Here is a 17,655-nt window from a genome sequence, read left to right as displayed (position 1 = left end):
AATTCAGTAGCATCATGGGAACAAGTCGATAGATACATCTTAAACATTGAATAAAGATCAGATTAGCATATATATCCAACTGAGCATTCAAAAGTCTGTCCTTCAATGATACTGCATGTTCAGAAACCATAGCCATAAGTATAGACAGTTATTCAAACATTATCACATGCACACACACTGCAAAAGTAAAACAACAACTTCTACAGCATAAAAGTTTACTCCAAATTAACCACCTTTGGGTTTAACAAACAATATCATATGCATATAAAGTCTGGATAAACAAATTAAAACAAAGTTTAAAAGCAAATGCCCAAAATATGTAATACTTGGTAACAATAATGAAACCGTGATGGAATATTCACATAACAGACAGCCAACAGATTTTCCACTGAACATAATTAATTTTGTATGAACTTGGTAGCTAATAGTGTGCTCCTCCTGGCTACTGTATTTTGGTGGTGTATTATTTGCCTTCATAATAAAAAAAATCACACTCATTTATATACAAACACACAGCCAGGAGCCAAAGATTTTAAACAAAGCCTTCTACAACCACACAGACTTAAAGAAGAAATAAATATATACAACAGAACTAGACAATTGTGGCGCATATATGACTTTGAACACAACTTCTGTGTGAAGTAAGCTCGTCCCTCCAATACCTATCTATGAAATAGTAGTAATAAAAAAAATTAAGTGCATTATAATGTACCATACTACTGCATTCCACAAAACAAAAGGAGCAAAGTTTCCACATACCATCTTCTTCTTTTGATGTACGTACAAGGAAAAGAAAAAGATGTTAAATACTCCCAGGTTTCAACCTAATAAAGTGTAAAAAAAAACCAAAAACCTTTGCACATATCAATAGAAATTCAATGTTGTGCACCTGATTCTCATAACACAATGTCTGTTTTGGTGGCCCTTTAACAGGTGAAAAAAAAATCTCTGCACGAATTCAGGAAGTCCCTATAACCAGCCCCTCCAAATGACACATTGATTACGATTTCGAAATAAATTCGTACTCTAAGCGATGAAACCGATACTTCCTCTGTGTACATCCGTATGCTGCACAAGCCGGTATGTTTGAAAATATGACAGATCAAATAATAAAAGAAAATACTAGTTTGTTTACTTTGTTTTCGGTGTACGAGGATGACGGCTGCGCGGAGGAGGAGGGGTTGAGCCGGCTTCAACGGTTTGACGTCATGCCGTCTCCCGTTTCAATCTACCTTGCTTACGGTCCTACGGATTTCATTCTCCCCATTCTCTCGCGAGTTACACAGGCGGATGTGCGCCGCCTGCGGAAGAAACTAACCGGTCTCTCGTCTCGTGTTGCTTTTCTTGTTTTTTTTTTTCTTCGTCCTTCTATCTACCGCAATACTCCTGTAGAGCGCATGGCGACAGGCGCCCCGGGTGTTCAGCGTTAACGATGGCCCTACTTAAAGCGGGGTAATTAATATAAAACGTTGCACCAATTGGGTTGGACAGCAGAAATAGACATATAAATTACAAATGCATCAAAACCGGTCGGTTACAAAATCGGTACCAGCTACATAGTATGAGATGGCACATTCATTAAATGTTTCTGTTATTTCAGCAGCGAAGTGTTCCTAACCTTTATAAACACGGGGTCACCAATTTCCGTGAAGCAGCAGGCAGTGTGGTGGTGGACGTAGGAGAGAGCTTTGGGGGAGGAGGAGCTTAAAGAGGAGAGTTGGATTTATTTATTTATTATTTATTTATTGCATTTGTATCCCACATTTTCCCACCTTTTTGCGGGTTCAGTGTGGCTTACAATACATTATGAATAATGGAAATACAATTTGTTACAATTCATGTTATGGATTACATTGTGAAGAGTTAAACGAGTCAAAATCAAATTCGTTAAGGAGTAAATCAATTGAAAGAACATTGAGGCATTGGAAGGAGACAACAGGAAATTAAGGGGCGTTATATGAAGCAAATGGTATACATTTTTCTGTGAGTAAATGTTTGGGTGTAGTGAGATTAGGGTTAAGAATTCATAAGTAGATGTATTGATGTATAACTGAACAGTGAGTGTGAGCTTTATGTGTTGTGGTTTTTTCCGTAGATTTTATCAAAAAGATGTGTCTTTAGTGATTTACGGAAGTTGGTTTGTTCGTAGATCGTTTTCAGGTTCCGCGGTAGTTCATTCCAGTACTGCGTGCTCATGTAGGTAAAGGTTGATGCGTGCAGGGTCTTGTATTTCAGGCCCTTGCAGTTAGGGAAGTGGAGGTTGAGGAAGGTTCGGGATGATCTCTTAGCGTTTCTGGGTGGTAAGTCGATTAACTCAGACATGTAGGCTGGGGCTTCGCCGTGAATAATTTTGTGGACTAATGTGCATACTTTGAACGTGATTCGTTCCTTGAGTGGAAGCCAGTGTAACTTCTCTCGTAAGGGTTTTGCACTTTCATATTTTGGTATTCCAAAGATGAGTCTGGCTGCTGTATTCTGGGCTGTTTGAAGTTTCCTCAAGATTTGCTCTTTGCATCCGGCGTACAGTGAGTTGCAGTAATCCAGGTGGCTGAGTACGAGGGATTGTACTAGGCTGCGGAAGACGGATCTTGGGAAGAATGGTCTTATTCTTTTCAGTTTCCACATGCAGTAGAACATCTTTTTGGTTGTGTTGTTTGCATGGGTTTCGAGTGTTAGGTGTCGGTCGATAGTAACTCCAAGGGTTTTTAACGTTTCTGAGATTGGAAGGCTTAGGTTAGGTGTATTTATTGCAGTGAATTCGTTCGTGTTGTATTGGGAGGTAAGTATCAGGCATTGGGTTTTTTTCTGCATTTAGTTTCAAACGAAATGCATCTGCCCAGGTGTTGATGATGCGTAGACTTTGGTTGATTTCATTGAATATTTCTTTGATGTCTTGTTTGAAAGGGATGTATATTGTTACATCATCGGCATAGATATATGGGTTGAGGTTATGGTTTGATAGGAGTTTTGCCAAAGGGGTCATCATTAGGTTGAAGATGGTTGGTAAGAGAGGTGATCCTTGTGGTACCCCACATTCAGGTGTCCATGCGGCAGACGTGGCTGAATTTGATGTGACTTGGTATGAACGTTGGGTTAGGAACCCCTTGAACCAGTTTAGGACATTTCCTCCTATGCCAAAGTATTCAAGTATGTGTAATAGGATTCCATGGTCTACCATGTCGAAGGCACTAGACATGTCAAATTGTAGGAGGAGTATGTTGTTGCCGGTTGCAATCATTTGTTGTGCAGGGTCCAATCTGTACCCTTCACGTTCACACTACTTGCTTACAGCAACACTCAGGCTGACTGCAGGAGAATGAGTTAACTCTGTATTCTTTCTGAACCCTTATTTAAAACTCTGCGTTCACGTCTAATCAAGTTGGAAAACACTGCAATGCGGGATTTAACTCTGCCATCCCCTCTAGGTTAGGGGTCCTGTCAGGGCTGGATTAATCTTTCGGTGGGCCCTAGGCACATAAGTAAACTGGGCCCCCCTGCCCCACCTCCATTCATTTACCTGGTTGCTTGAATAATGAGGGCTTCCTTTATGCACAAGATCTGTCCAGAGTCATTCTAAATGTGTCAATATTGTCCAGTTCAGCACACGAATAGCTGCCAAGTTCATAGAAAGTTAATTATGTTCAGTGGAATGTTAATGTGTTGGCGCAGGCTACTTGCTACTGAATATTCCATCAATGTTTCATTATTGCTACCAACTATTACATATTAAGGGCGTTTGCTTAAACTTTGTTTTAATTAATGTATCCAGTCCTTACATGCACATAGTTTTGCTTTTTAAACCCAAAGGTGAATCCTAAGGGTGGTTGAATAATTAGGTATAGACTGTGTTGTTTCTGCCTTGTTTTGGACTGCTTTGGGTCCTGCTGATCTGTATATCTGTTGTGTGGAATTTTGCAAGATGGAAATGAGAAAATAAAACTTAAGTTTTGGATGTACTTTGTATAAGAAGTTGTTTGCTTTTGCATTGTGTGTATGGATACCTGTTCTGGTGTATGCATGTGATAATATTTGAATAATGTGTCTATACTTAGTTATGGTTTCTTAACATGCAGCATTATTAGACTTTTAACTGCCCAGTTGGTTATATTTGCTAATCTCAACTTTGTTAATTGTTTCCCACATAGCCATCTACTTGCTCCTATGATATAACTGAATTCTATTATTCTGTCTCATTGTATTTTCAAATGTAGGCCACATTGAACCCAAGTTTGGATAATGTGTGATATAAATATTTTTAAAAATAATCCTTTATCCTCCATCTTTTAAGACATTGCCTATCCAGCTGGATTGTGATGGCACAAGGAAAGCAAGTTTAGTCCAGTGAAGACTAACTCAAAATAACCTATGCCTTAGCTGGGCTCTAGTATTACCATATTGAAAATGCCACCAAACCAAGCCTCTGTGGTTATGTTTCACTAATAAGTTAAAGGATTAACGGGATTTCTTGAAAGAATTATATAACCTTTGGCTTCATGACTAGGAACAAAAACATATACTTATTTATTCAGTATATCTCATGTACAGCCACAAAACAACATTTTAGGGTGGATAGTGTTCACAATGAGCTCCTTTGTATTATCAACCAGATACAGATAAGTTTTCAGTTTTGACACAGTATAAGTCATCACAAGAACAAAATATGAGAAACCCAGTGGACCGCATTAGGAGTTTATAGCCCAGTTATGTTTAAACAAAAAGATCTGCATCAACAAAATATTTATTTTGACTTATAAAACCATTTGTCCCTGAAATATGTTAAAAAAGCAGAATAAGCCATTTGTGTATCTAAAATGTAAACTTCTACTCAACAGATGAAGATGTGATTCCATGTACTCCAATGAAAGGAGAATTTAATTTTACTTCCATTTAATTTCAATATATTCCATCTTTGTAACACCAGGCTTGGCAAGACAGATTACAACAGTTAAGATGAACCCATCAAGAAACAGGATATCCTCACTAAAATTTGGCCATCTGTATTGTAGAGAACAGTGTAGAAAAATGAGCACAAAATACAGAGTTTACACCATTTACAATAATTTTTAAGGTGCTTCAGTGATATAAATATGAAATAAAAATTGAATATCTACATATGAGAAGCTTTTAAATAAATTAAATAAGTAATAAAAAAAACCCAACCCTTTTGTCCTCCACCTTTTAAGGCACTGCCTATCCAAGTGGAACAGGTTTAGACATTTTACAGAATGGACCACACATAGGTCGTCCTTTATTTTTAACAAGCAAAAAAGCCCATTTTGCAAAAAATGAACCTGGCCCTAGCAAGGCTATCGTCTAGTCGCCATTATGTTTTCAATTCTCTGCCTTTTCAAGTTGGCGTTTCTTTTTCTATTGTTTCCTCTTTGCTCATCGGTCATATTGGCCACCCGGGACCTTTTCCTTGCAGTGGCTTGTTCCCTTTCACAGGCCTTTTGGTCTTCGCTCATAGCTGCACGATTGTTTCTTTGTGCTTCAGCTCTTCATGTGCATCTCCTTCGTGTCTTCCCTCTCCTCCATCCATGTCCTGCATTTCTCCTGCCCTCCCCTCCATTGATCCATGTTCAGCAACTCTCCTCTCTCCCCTGCCCTCTCCTCCATCCATCCATGTCCAGCAACTCTCACTTCCCTGCCTTCTCCTCCATCCATATCCAGCAATTCTCCTCTCTCCCTTGCCCTCCATGTCCAGCAATTTCTCCTTTCTTCCCTCCCTTCCCATTCATGTCCAGCTATTCTCCTCTGCCCTCCCCTTCCATCCATGTCTAGCGATTGCTCCTCTTCCCCCTTGCCCTCCCCTTCCATCTCAACCCATCTATGTCCAGTGATTCTCCTCTGCCCTCCCCTCCCATCCATGTCCAGTGACTCGCCCCAGCCCCCACCTGCCCGCCCTCTTCTCCCACAGCAGTCCTCCTTTCCTTCCTGCTGCCCTGCCTTTAAAACTTTTACCTGAAGTTGCAGCGGTGGCAGTGAAAGCGGCAGGCTCGGCTCGCCTCCAGCCTTCCCTTTCCTCTCAGTGTCCCGCCCTCCTCTGATGTAATTTCCTCTCTCTGCAGAAAATTTACACTGCTTAATTACTGCTTTGCATTATCTCTAATTTTTGCTTTTTTTGTTTGTTTGTTTTTTCAGGAATGATTCCAGCACCATTATGCTCAGCAATTATGAGGTAAATCCTGACACAGTGTGCCCGCTTTTCTGGGTTACTCTTTCTTTTCTATCCAGTCCTTTTTAAAAATTTGTGTGGGACTGTGTTGTGAAGTGGGATCGCGGTCATATCATTTGTGGTATGATTTGTAGACTGTTCCCTAGAGTGGTGTGCAGAAGATGTAGATAGAAACCGACTTCCAGTTAAATACTATAGGGGGTCATTCTGTAAATTGGCAGGTTGTTTTAGGTGCCCCAGTGCTGAGCGTCAATTCTATACCGGTACCTGGTGTAGAAAACTAGTGCGATTCGGCATTAGTGAGCCTAAATGTAGGTGCCAACAGTAACGTAGTGTCTATGGCAAGCGTAACTGTTGGGGGTCTAAGTTCGATCTCACTGAGAAATCCTAGTCAAAAGAATCTTACAAATTTGTGTCTACGTACTGTTTTGCGAGGGAAAAAGCCTCAACAGACTCCTTAAACAAGCTCCCTGGCTCTTAATTACCCAGAGTTCTTGCTGTCATCAATGGCAAAAAAAAACCCCTCTCTGTGCAATACTCTAGTAGAATAAAACAATTAGTGAATGAGTCTGCACAGAGAGGGGTTTTTTTTGCCAATGATGACAGCAAGAACTCCGGGTAATTAAGAGCCAGGGAGCTTGTTTAAGGAGTCTGTTGAGGCTTTTTCCCTCGCAAAACAGTACGTAGACACAAATTTGTAAGATTCTTTTGACTAGGATTTCTCAGTGAGATCGTACTGTAGTAGGTTGATCCTAGGTTACGCTCAAACATAATGAGTAGGAGGTCTAAGTTCACCAAGTGACGCACATGACTGGGAGACCTGCCCATATGTATGCCCCTCACATTTATTCACTAACCTCCAAATTCTGTATATGGCGCTTTAAGTTGTGTGTGTTGACTTGGCCACTAATTGGCTTTAATTAGAATTTATGCGTATAACTTTTGAGGCGTATTCTATAACGCGGTGCACGTAAATTCTATTGCGCACAAAGGGATGTGGCCATGGGCATGGAACGGGCGGGTTGTGGGTGTTTAAAAAAGAAAAGCTATAAACACTATTATAGAATACACCCGATCTGCGCCTAAGTTAGGCGCAGGTATTTAGGCCTGGTTTTAGGTGGCTTAAATGACTGCACCTAAATTTTAGTCACAAGAATGTTGTGTGAGCGTTTTTTATAAACTATGCCTAACTTTAGGCGTAGTTTATAGAATCTTGCTAACCGTATGGGTTTACGGCACCAATTTTTAAGGCGCCATATATAGAATTTCTCCCTAAGCGGTTTGTGCGTGCACTTAAGCGCAGGTATTTTATAATTTAGGTGCATAATTGGTGCCTGACTTTAGGCACCAGGTTATATAATGGGAGCAATTCTATAAGTGGGCACCCCAGTGCCACTCAGGTTTTTTTTAATTTGCATGCACTACCACCATTGTATGCAAATGTATCTCATTTTTCTAGATTTAGATTTTACTCACACCTTTTCAGTAGTAGTAGCTCAAGGTGAGTTACAATCAGGTACACTGGGGTACTTCCCTGTCCCTGGAGGGCTCACAATCTAAGTTTGTGCCTGAGGCATTTGGAGGGTTAAGTGACTTGCCCAAGATCACAAGGAGCAGCAGTGGGATTTGAACCAGCCACTTCTGGATTTCAAGACCAGTGCTGTAACCTGAAAGTTGGCCTGCCCAATAGGAACTGGGAAATAAAGTGGTTTAAAATGTCCCAAGTGTGTGGTCAGTAATATGAACATAGTCTCCTGTCTGTCAGTGAACCTTATATGGTCTTGGGCTCTTCAGCCTCTGCTTTGGTCCTTTTTTCCCCCTCACTAAAATGGGAGGGAGGGTAGAAAATGAATTTGCCGGGTAACTGTGGGCTCTTATAGGTGTACCAGCTGCTCATGGACCTCAAAGAGCAACGTAAGGACAGCGGGAAAAGCAAGCACAGCACCGGGCAGCAGAATCTGAACACCATCATGTATGAGGTGAGTAAGAACTGCTTTATTAACAATGACATTTATTTTATTATTCTTTTTGTTTTCATCTTTATTTAATACTAGTAAAAATGGCCCGTTTCTGGCACCGATGAAACGGGCGCTAGTGGGCACGGGACTCCCTTCCCCTCCCCTTACGGTACCTGTTCCGTCGGCCCAGGAAAGAAAGAGTCCCCTCTTTCCTCCTGTAGCGGTGGCTTCCTTGCTGCATGGTGTGGGAGTCCGGCTCTCGGCGTTTCAAAATGGCCGCCGAGAGTTGAAGTCTCGCGAGGCAGCTTGAACTCTCGGCAGCCATTTTGAAACGCCGAGAGCCGGACTCCCACACCATGCAGCAAGGAAGCCACCGCTACGGGAGGAAAGAGGGGGCTTTTTCTTTCCTGGGCCGACGGAACAGGTACCTCTAGACCACCAGGGAGACACTCGTAAGGGGAGGGGAGGTGACAGGGAGGGAGGGAGGTTGGTGAGGTTAAGCGTGTGGTACCGTGGGCGGGGCTATGTGGCGAAAGGGGCGGGTTCATGTGCACGTCAGCGGCGGCTGGGATTTGTTGGAAGGGGAGGAGTAGGGAAACACTGCTCCCCGTGCGTTAATTTGTTTTCATGTTCCGCCCTCGACGTCATCACGTGTGACACGAGGGCGGGGCATGAAGATGCTTCACCACCATGAAACCACGAACCGGTGTGTGAGTGACTTCAGTGACGTCAGTGTCCTCAGAACGTTGAGGCTGCGTTTTATTATAGTAGATTAACTTTTCCATGACGTGAATATTAGTACAAGCATTCACATTATCTCAGTATTAACAGTTTCAGAAACATCCCATCTCTTGACGTTTCCCATTGACTCCTAAATATGAAGTATCATCACCTTTACATTAAGTCCCCTGGTCATCAAACTGTTACTCTAGACCTGACCCCACCATAACCCGTATGTCCAGCTACAACTTTAAAGTAATCATAGTATCAACAGCAATTTGGATGCACTAGTGTGACATTCATCATTTTGTATGAGGAAACTTCAGCTCCTCCTAGTAGACGACTGTATGGGTCCTCAGGAACTAATGTAGTGATTGAAGGGCCCGATATCTTTAACAATAACTCGGTCCAGAAGGCAGCTACAAAATTGGTCAGTGATCTCTCAAAGCTTATGGGGACAGACTTATAGACCTCAATGTGTATACTCTGGAAGAAAGGCAGGAGATAGGGATATGATAGAGATGTACATTAATGCCACAGATATTTAAACAAAAGGTGCAGTGAAGGGCGACTAAAATGATAGCGGGGATGGGACGACTTCCCTATGAAGAAAGATTAAGGAGGCTAGGGCTATTCAGCTTGGAGAAGAGACGGCTGAGGGGAGACATGATAGAGGTATATAAAATAATAAGTGGAGTGGAACAGGTGGATGTGAAGCGTCTGTTCACGCTTTCCAAAAATACTAGGACTAAGGGGCATGCGATGAAACTACAGCGTAGTAAATTTAAAACAAATCGTAGAAAATTTTTCTTCACCCAATGTATAATTAAACTCTGGAATTCGTTGCCGGAGAAAGTGGTGAAGGCGGTTAGCTTAGCAGAGTTTAAAAAGGGGTTGGACGGTTTCCTAAAGGACAAATCCATAAACCGCTACTAAATGGACTGGGGAAAAATCCACAATTCCAGGAATAACATGTATAGAATGTTTGTATGTTTGGGAAGCTTGCCAGGTGCCCTTGGCCTGGATTGGCCGCTGTCGTGGACAGGATGCTGGGCTCGATGCCCTTGGTCTTTTCCCAGTGTGGCATTACTTATGTACTTAAGATGGGCGCCTTTTTCAAATGGAGGAAAACTCTGGAATGAGAGGGCATACGATGAAGTTAAAGAGGTTATAGGCTCAGGAGTAATCTAAAGAAATACTTTTTTTCGGAAAGGGTGGCTGATGCATGGAACGGCCTCCTGGTGGAGGTGATGGAGTTAGACTGTATCTAAATTCAAGAAAGCATGGGATAGGCATATGGGATCGCTTAGGGAGAGGAGGAGATGGCTGACTGGACAGGCCATTTGACCTTGATCTGCCATCATGTTTTCTAAATCCATTTATCCAGACATACCACTTCCAGTTATCATTCTGCCAAGCCCAGATCTCCGTCCTTCTTCCATGCCTTTGCCACCACCATTCTGTCTGCTGATAACATCCAGCCCACTGATCTCTCCTCTTCCCTTTCTGCCTGCATCAGCAAACACACCCTCGGGGGACATAGAGAATTCCACTGCTACAATGTCCCTTATTTACTGCAGCACCTCCCACCATAATATTATCCTCTGACATTCCCACCTGCAACGTCATCATTGTTCATTTTAACAACCTACAGTGGATTAACTTGCATTCCTCAAATGATTATATATTGTGTTTGTCTACAGGCTATTGAAAAGAGCAGTTTTGCATATATTTATATACTGCCTTTCACTCTTCAATATCTAAGGACTTGAGAGCCAAGAATTCCATGCCTCTTCATATGGGACACCCACCTGTCTCCTAATCCCCAAAGTGACCTATATATCCTAGATAATCATTTCTTAAACTCCTCCCATAAAAATATTACCTTCCCAGTTAATCACTGTTCCGGATGGCATACACCCCGGGGTACTGAAAGAACTCAAACATGACATTGCTGAACTGTTAGTGATCTGTAACCTGCCATTAAAAGATTGGAGGATGGCCAATGTAATGCAGATTTTTAAAAGGATTGTAGGGGTGATCTGGGAAATTACAGACCGGTAAACCTGACTTCAGTGTCAAGAAATAGTGGAAACATAGACGGTCGGTAGCCCAACTGTTTGGGGAGGCTAAAGGGGCGGAGCTTACCTCCATACGCTCCGTGGCAGCGACGTCAATGAAGAAAAAGACTACAGGCTCGCTGCCAGCTTCTCCCTTCTCTCTGCACACAGTGTCCCGTGATGCATTTCCTGTTTCCGCGAGAGCAGAGAGAAGGGAGAAGCTGGCGGCGAGCCTGTAGTCTTTTTCTTCATTGACGTCGCTGCCACGGAAATAAAAGATGAAAATACGCGGGGCGGGAGGGTGGGCTGCACCACAAGCGGAAGTCGACGATTGGGCTGGGGAGGCTTAGCCTCCCCAAGCCTCTTATACGGGGGCGCCTATGAGTGGAAACTATTATAAAGAATAAAATTATGGAACACGTAGACAAACATGATTTAATGGGTCAGAGTCAGGGAAGTCTTGTCATCTCTGATACTTTGTTCCATACTTTGTATTAACTCTGTGTTACTTTGTACCATACCATGTAAGCCGCACTGAACCTGCTATCGAGCGGGATAGAGCGGGGTATAAATGCTACAAATAAATAAATTACCAATTTGCTTAATTTCTTTGAAGTGGTAAATCAACATGATAAAGGTGAGCCAGTTGATGGGTGGCGGTAAGGGCTCCCCCCCCCCGAAATGGCTGCATGGCAAGTGCTTTACTTGCTGCCCGGCCATCTCCTGTAGGAAAGCAAGACTTCCCTTTTCTCAACTGTGGAAAAAAGGGGGGCCTCAGCACGCGTGTGAACGCACCAATGCCAACACCGGCCCCTTTTTGCCGCCACTTGGTGAAAGGGGCCCTTTATTACTTGCATATTTAGAATAGTGAGATTTTCTCTAGTTCAAGTTACGCCTTTATAGCTAATTGTAGTTTTTACAATTCCCAGAAGATGGCAGTAGATGGCATAGATTCACTGATCCATTTATATGAACTGCAATGTGTGGGAGGATATGGTACAGAGCAGCTTGTTGAGCCAAGAGCCTTTCAAATTATGTTTTGGAAACATCTGGGGAGCTTTTTGTTGTTTTTCCAGTTTTTAAATTTTTACCCTTACTCTAAAGAGGAAAGTGATGGCTTTATGACTACACGCAAGAACTAGTGAGCACCTCTGGTATTTCATATGCAATACAACAACAGAAATGGGGGGGGGGGGATGGGGGGGTTTAACGTTCAATTTTTATTGTGCATATGAAAAAACAAATTTTACAACAGAAACAAAAATAGACCTAGCAAAAAGTTAGACAAGTGTAGGCCTGGAAAACCCACTATGAGTTGTAGTATATCTACTCGTTACGTCTTCAGCTATAACAATGTAATAAATAAAAAAACACAAAACATTCCTCAAATCAAAGTTAACAGTCAATACCATTACATTTCCCCTTCATTATCACCAAAAACTAAGGGTGTCTCAAAGTATAATAAAATAAAAAGGTGAGGGAAGAAAACACTTCATGTGCCTGTTATAAGCCATTTAACCCCCATTTATAACAACTATTGGAAAGTACTTAAAACAAATCAAAAATTGGTGTAGCAGTCTCAAACCTCTGTTGAACAGACCATAAATCCCATGTAGTCAACCTCAATAACCACATAAAATACAAAAAGCAAAAACAGAAAACATCCATTCCCCCACCGCATCCCCTCCCCTCCCTCCCTTCCCAATAGTTATAGAATATTACTACCTGATAAATATTTGACCCTCTGGTGGTTCGGGTACAAAGCACAGGAATAAAAAGGTCTAAACAAAAAAATCCTTAAAGACCCCGGCAATATATAACCCTATATAGTGAGAACACTGGTAGATCATATACAAGGGTTTCCATATGGGTGGGGAAGATCCGCTTCTATCAGCCACTGCCATATTTCCTCAAATTTTGCAATCCTACCCCTCAACATCCAAGTTAACGTATTATACTTTATCATATCCCCCCAAGTCTGGTCCCATCTTCCCACCTGGAGACCACTTATAGAACAGTACTGAATTGTAATAGTCTAGTGGCTAACAACATATTCAACACAAAGTACCTTTGTCCCTTTTGCATTGTTTCAAAATCCCCCATTCCAATAAACACAATTTAGGTCTCATCAGAGGCAGGTCTGGGACCCGCTTCGAGAGGAATCCCTAGACTACCTGCCAAAAGTTCTGAACCACCCCACAAAACTTTGGGGTCCTTTTACTAATGCAGTGGTGTAGGCGCAGGTTTTGGGCGCACACCGATCCATTTTTCAGTGTGCCTGTAAAAAAAGGCCTTTTTAAATTTTTGTCAAAAATGGATGTGCGGCAAAATCAAAATTGCCGCGCGTCCTTTTTTCGGTCTGCGACCTTACAGCCAGCCATTGACCTAGTGGTAAAGTCTCACATGGTAACCGAGCAGTAATGACCTATTGCGCGTCAAATGCCACTTGGCGCGTGTCCAAAAATAAAAAATTATTTTTGGGGTTTGTTCGTGTTGTATTGGGATGATAGGATGAGGCAGTGTGTTTTTTTTCTGCGTTGAGTTTTAGTTGAAATGCATCCGCCCATGAGTTCATGATTTGCACCTTGACGTTAGACAGCCTGACATCATCACTGTGTGCAGCACAATTATCACAAAGCAACAAAATCTGACGCTTTTGTGCCCGCATTCTAGTGTCTAACTTCTTTAGCCACTGCTTCCAAATTTCCCCAGTCATCCATAAATTTGCGTTGGCCTCGTATGACACAGGAAGTCGCTTAACATTCTTGAAGCAATGGGGCTGTTTGCTCTTTCCAGTGACGAGTGGTTCCAACTTCTCACTCCCATCCATATTGCAGCAAAGGAGGATTGTCAGTCGGTCCTTCGACGTTTTACTTCCTGTAGTTTCGGCTTGTTTGAATGCAAGTGTTCCATCAGGAATCGCTCACCAGTAGAGTCCGTTTTCATCAGCATTGAAAACGTCACGAGGTGCAAACTCGTTCACGATGGTAAGAAGAACTGAAACAACCCAATTTTCAGCACCAAAGTCATCAGCGTCTTGTTTTTCACCATGCTGTTTCTTGAATTTTATGTTGTTCCTCTCCTTCCATCTTTCCAACCATCCAACAGTGGCTTTGAATACAGTTAGTCCAAGACTTTCAGCTAGCTAATTAGCTTTCTCCATAAGCAGTGGACCACTGACAGGAAACTGTCTGCTCCTGACTTGAGAAAACCACCGAAGAAGAGTATCTTCTACCTCCTCAGCTTTTCCCGCCCGTTTTCATTTCCTTTGTGGATTTGTATTGTTTTTCCAGTCTTCCAGAAGCTGATCTTTCTGCTTCAAGATACGTGAAATTTGACTGGGATTGACACCATATTCTTTAACAATAGATGTTTGACTTTGTTTTCTAATTTTTTAAGAACTTCTATTCATTCAGCCAGTGTTAAAGTCTTACAGTTGTGCGGTCACAATGACGACTCCAGTGTACACTCTAACAACTTTCTTTCGCTTATTCTGCCTGTGGCAGTTAACCAACGAGATTTCAAATTTACCGCCCCTTTGTTACGTGCCAATCGACTTCCATATTCCATGCGTGCGCTTATGCAGAGTCTTTCCTGCAGAGCAGCGGTCTTAAACCATGCATATAAGCGAATCTTGCACTTATCAGTGGTGCGCTAAACCGAAGTTTGCCCCCATAGAAATTGATGGCGCCAAAAACAGGACCGAAGTACGGCATGCAGTTAAACAGAGCATGCTCTTATCCGATGTGCACTTAAATGGAGTTCACTGTATATATATATATATATATATGTATATATGTGTGTGTGTATATATATATGCAATTTTCATTATATAACCAAAGAAACAAACTTGGTACAGTAAACAGAGTGAAACAGGAAACAACATGAAAACAAACATGCATTCCTTAGTCGGCTCCTCCAGACCATGCCCTACAAATGGGTATATGTCCTCCTTGAAACAGAAACATGACGGCAGATAAAGGCCAAATGGCCCATCCAGTCTGCCCATCCACAGTAACCACTAACACCTCCTTTTCATAAGGGATCCAACATGCCTGTCCCACACTTTCTTAAATTGTGACACAGTCCTCGTCTTCACGACCTCCACTGGGAGGCCATTCCATGCATCCACCACCTTTTCTATGAAAGAGTATTTTCTTAGATTTTTCCAAAGCCTGTTTCTTCTTAATTTTATCCTATGCCCTCTCATTCCACAGTTTTCCTTCATTTGGAAAAGGCTTACCTCCTGTACATTAAAGCCACCAAGTTATTTAAACATGTCTATCATATCCCCTCTCTGCAGCCTCTCTTCCAGTGTATATATATTGAGGTTCATAAGTGATCCCAGCTATGAATCCCACTACCCTTCTCCATTGAGAATATTGACCATTTAACCCAACTCTCTGTTTTCTTTCTTTTAACTAGTTTTTAATCCACAATAGGACACTACGTCTTGACCCATGACTCACTGATTCCACAGGAGTCTTTCATGAGGTACTTTGTCAAATGCCTTTTGAAAATCCAGATACACAATATCAACCGGCTCACCTTTATCCACATGTTTTGTCCTTTTCTCCAGCATGTTTTCAGAGTAATTGGGATTCAATTCAATTCAAATCAATTCTTGTGTACCGCTAATATCCCCTTTCCAGTGTTCAGTGCGTTTACATTGTAGGAGAGACAAAAGCAAATAGTGTTAGTGTGAGGTTTGAGAAACATTAGAGACCATTGGATTAATACATGAGACTAAAAAAATTGACCTTTTGCTTTTTTAATCTTCCAAACTAGGGAGGTAGCAGAGCTGAAAACTGACATTCGCAATCTTGACATAAAAATTTCCCGGCTAGTTTGTCTTGTTTGTTTCTTTGACTTTGTCCTCTTGAAAGTGTAATAAATTGTTTTATTCCTTATTTGCAGACCTTAAAATATTTGTCAAAAACGCCATGCCAGCACCAGAATCCAGAGGTACTGAGAGATTTTTTAACTGCGATGAAAGCCCATAAGCTCACCAAGTAAGTGATCTGTATTTTCAAATAGAAGTGATCACAATGAGATTAATGTTGGTGAAGGCCATATCGTTTTGGTTGCCCTTCTTTGAAACGTTTCTAATTCTGCTATATCTCTTTGAGATACAGAGACCAGAATTGAATGCAGTACTCAAAGTGAGGTTGCACCACGGAGTGATACAGAGGCATTATAATATTCTTTATCTTATTTTCCATCCCACTAGGCAACAGAATAGGAATAGCAGAATTCAAAACATTCATATATGTTATCATATATAAAACCTTCAAAAAGAACGTTAGACATCTTACAAAAGGCAAAACTTGGCTTAAATCTGATGAAAACCTGGGCCTCAGAATCCAAACTAAAGCTAAATAAATATTTGACCAAAACGACTACAACAGTTTCTCAATTGACAACACTTCATTCCCCATTGACAATAATCTGAAAATTCTAGGTATAATTATAGACAAACATTTAACATTTAATACTCAAGTTTCCTCAGTAATCACAAAATCTTTTAGGTCTCTTTGGAAACTAAAAAGGATCAGACCCTATTTCTCATCAGAAACATTCAGACATGATCCCAGTTCGATTGTAATGCCATATATGCTGGCTGTAAGGAGTACCTGTTGAAAAAACTCCAAACAGCTTAAAACACTACAGCCAGGTTCATACTTTCAAAACGAGAGATTTTATATATCTCCCCTTTATTAATCAAATTACACTGGCTTCCCATCAAAGCGAGAATTACCTTCTAATTATGAACCTTTTATCTTTCAAATTCTAAATGGCACAGCTCCAGACTATATGGTACCATTAATAAACTTACCTCAAAGAAACACTAAATATGAGACAAGAAACTATCTCAGACTACACCTCCCAAATTGCAAAAAAGTGAACTACAAAACTGTCCACTTTGCAGACTTCACTTACCTAGGAACCAAATGGTGGAACTCCTTACCACCCAAAATTAGAAATATCCAGAAATATACTAGATTCTGCAAAATCCTCAAATTGTTCCTATTCAAACAAACCCTCACAAAGAACAACCATATCTCAAACAATTATTACCTGAATTGGTTCACTCTATTTACCATTAACTTTCTCTTTTCTTCATGTACAATTTCTCATTCATAATAGATTTATCTAAATGTTAAACATCCATAGCTATCCCAGTGTGTTTAAGATACTGTATTGTAAAATTGGATTCTTACAACAAATTACTTTCTTATTCTTTGTTATGTATACTATACTGTTTATTGTAAGCCACATTGAACTCAAACTTGTTTGGGATAATGTGGGATATAAATGTCACAAATAAATAAATACCTTGCCTAATAATTCCTAGCTTCCTCTTTGCTTTTTTTGGTGACTGCTGCATACTGGTCAGAAGATTTCAGAGTATTGTCTATGATGACACTTAAATCTTTTTCTTGGGCGCTAACTCCTAAGGTGAATCCTAGCATCAAGTAACTATGATTTGGATTATTCTTCCCAATGTGTATCATTTTGCATTTGTCCATATTAAATTTCATCTGCCATTTGGATGCCCACTCTTCCAATTTCCTAAGGTCTTCCTGTAGTTTTTCACAGTCCACATGTTTTAACAACTTTGAATAGTTTTGTGTCATCTGCAGATTTAATCACCTCATTTGTCATTCCAATTTCCAGATCATTTATAAATATACTAGTAAAAAAGGCCCGTTTCTGACACAAATGAAACGGGCGCTAGCAA

At 41.1% G+C, this 17,655-nt stretch overlaps 2 protein-coding genes across 4 annotated transcripts in view; one reads left to right on the top strand and one right to left on the bottom strand.

The window, feature by feature from the left end:
* The window catches only part of ASL (argininosuccinate lyase), an 88,146-nt gene extending 86,487 nt beyond the window's left edge, over nt 1-1,659 (bottom strand). The window contains exon 1 of the mRNA XM_030222379.1: nt 1,619-1,659. The gene's annotated coding sequence lies outside the window, so the exon portion shown is untranslated. The remainder of the gene's footprint in view (nt 1-1,618) is intronic.
* CRCP (CGRP receptor component) overlaps nt 1,058-17,655 on the top strand; it is a 69,183-nt gene continuing 52,585 nt past the window's right edge. Inside the window, exons 1-4 of one of the 3 annotated variants that reach the window (XM_030222382.1) lie at nt 1,058-1,080; nt 6,142-6,178; nt 8,056-8,154; nt 15,831-15,925. In XM_030222382.1, the coding sequence (XP_030078242.1) occupies nt 6,161-6,178; nt 8,056-8,154; nt 15,831-15,925 (212 nt within the window). In that variant the 5' untranslated portion in view covers nt 1,058-1,080; nt 6,142-6,160. Of the gene's footprint in view, nt 1,081-1,252; nt 1,453-1,942; nt 1,984-6,141; nt 6,179-8,055; nt 8,155-15,830; nt 15,926-17,655 lie in introns of those variants that run through there. The other 2 variants (XM_030222381.1, XM_030222380.1) reach the window with 2 other exon arrangements.

The sequence above is a fragment of the Microcaecilia unicolor genome, chromosome 13, assembly GCF_901765095.1.
Source record: "Microcaecilia unicolor chromosome 13, aMicUni1.1, whole genome shotgun sequence".
Lineage (NCBI taxonomy): Eukaryota > Metazoa > Chordata > Amphibia > Gymnophiona > Siphonopidae > Microcaecilia > Microcaecilia unicolor.
This window is presented reverse-complemented; position numbering and strand designations above follow the sequence as displayed.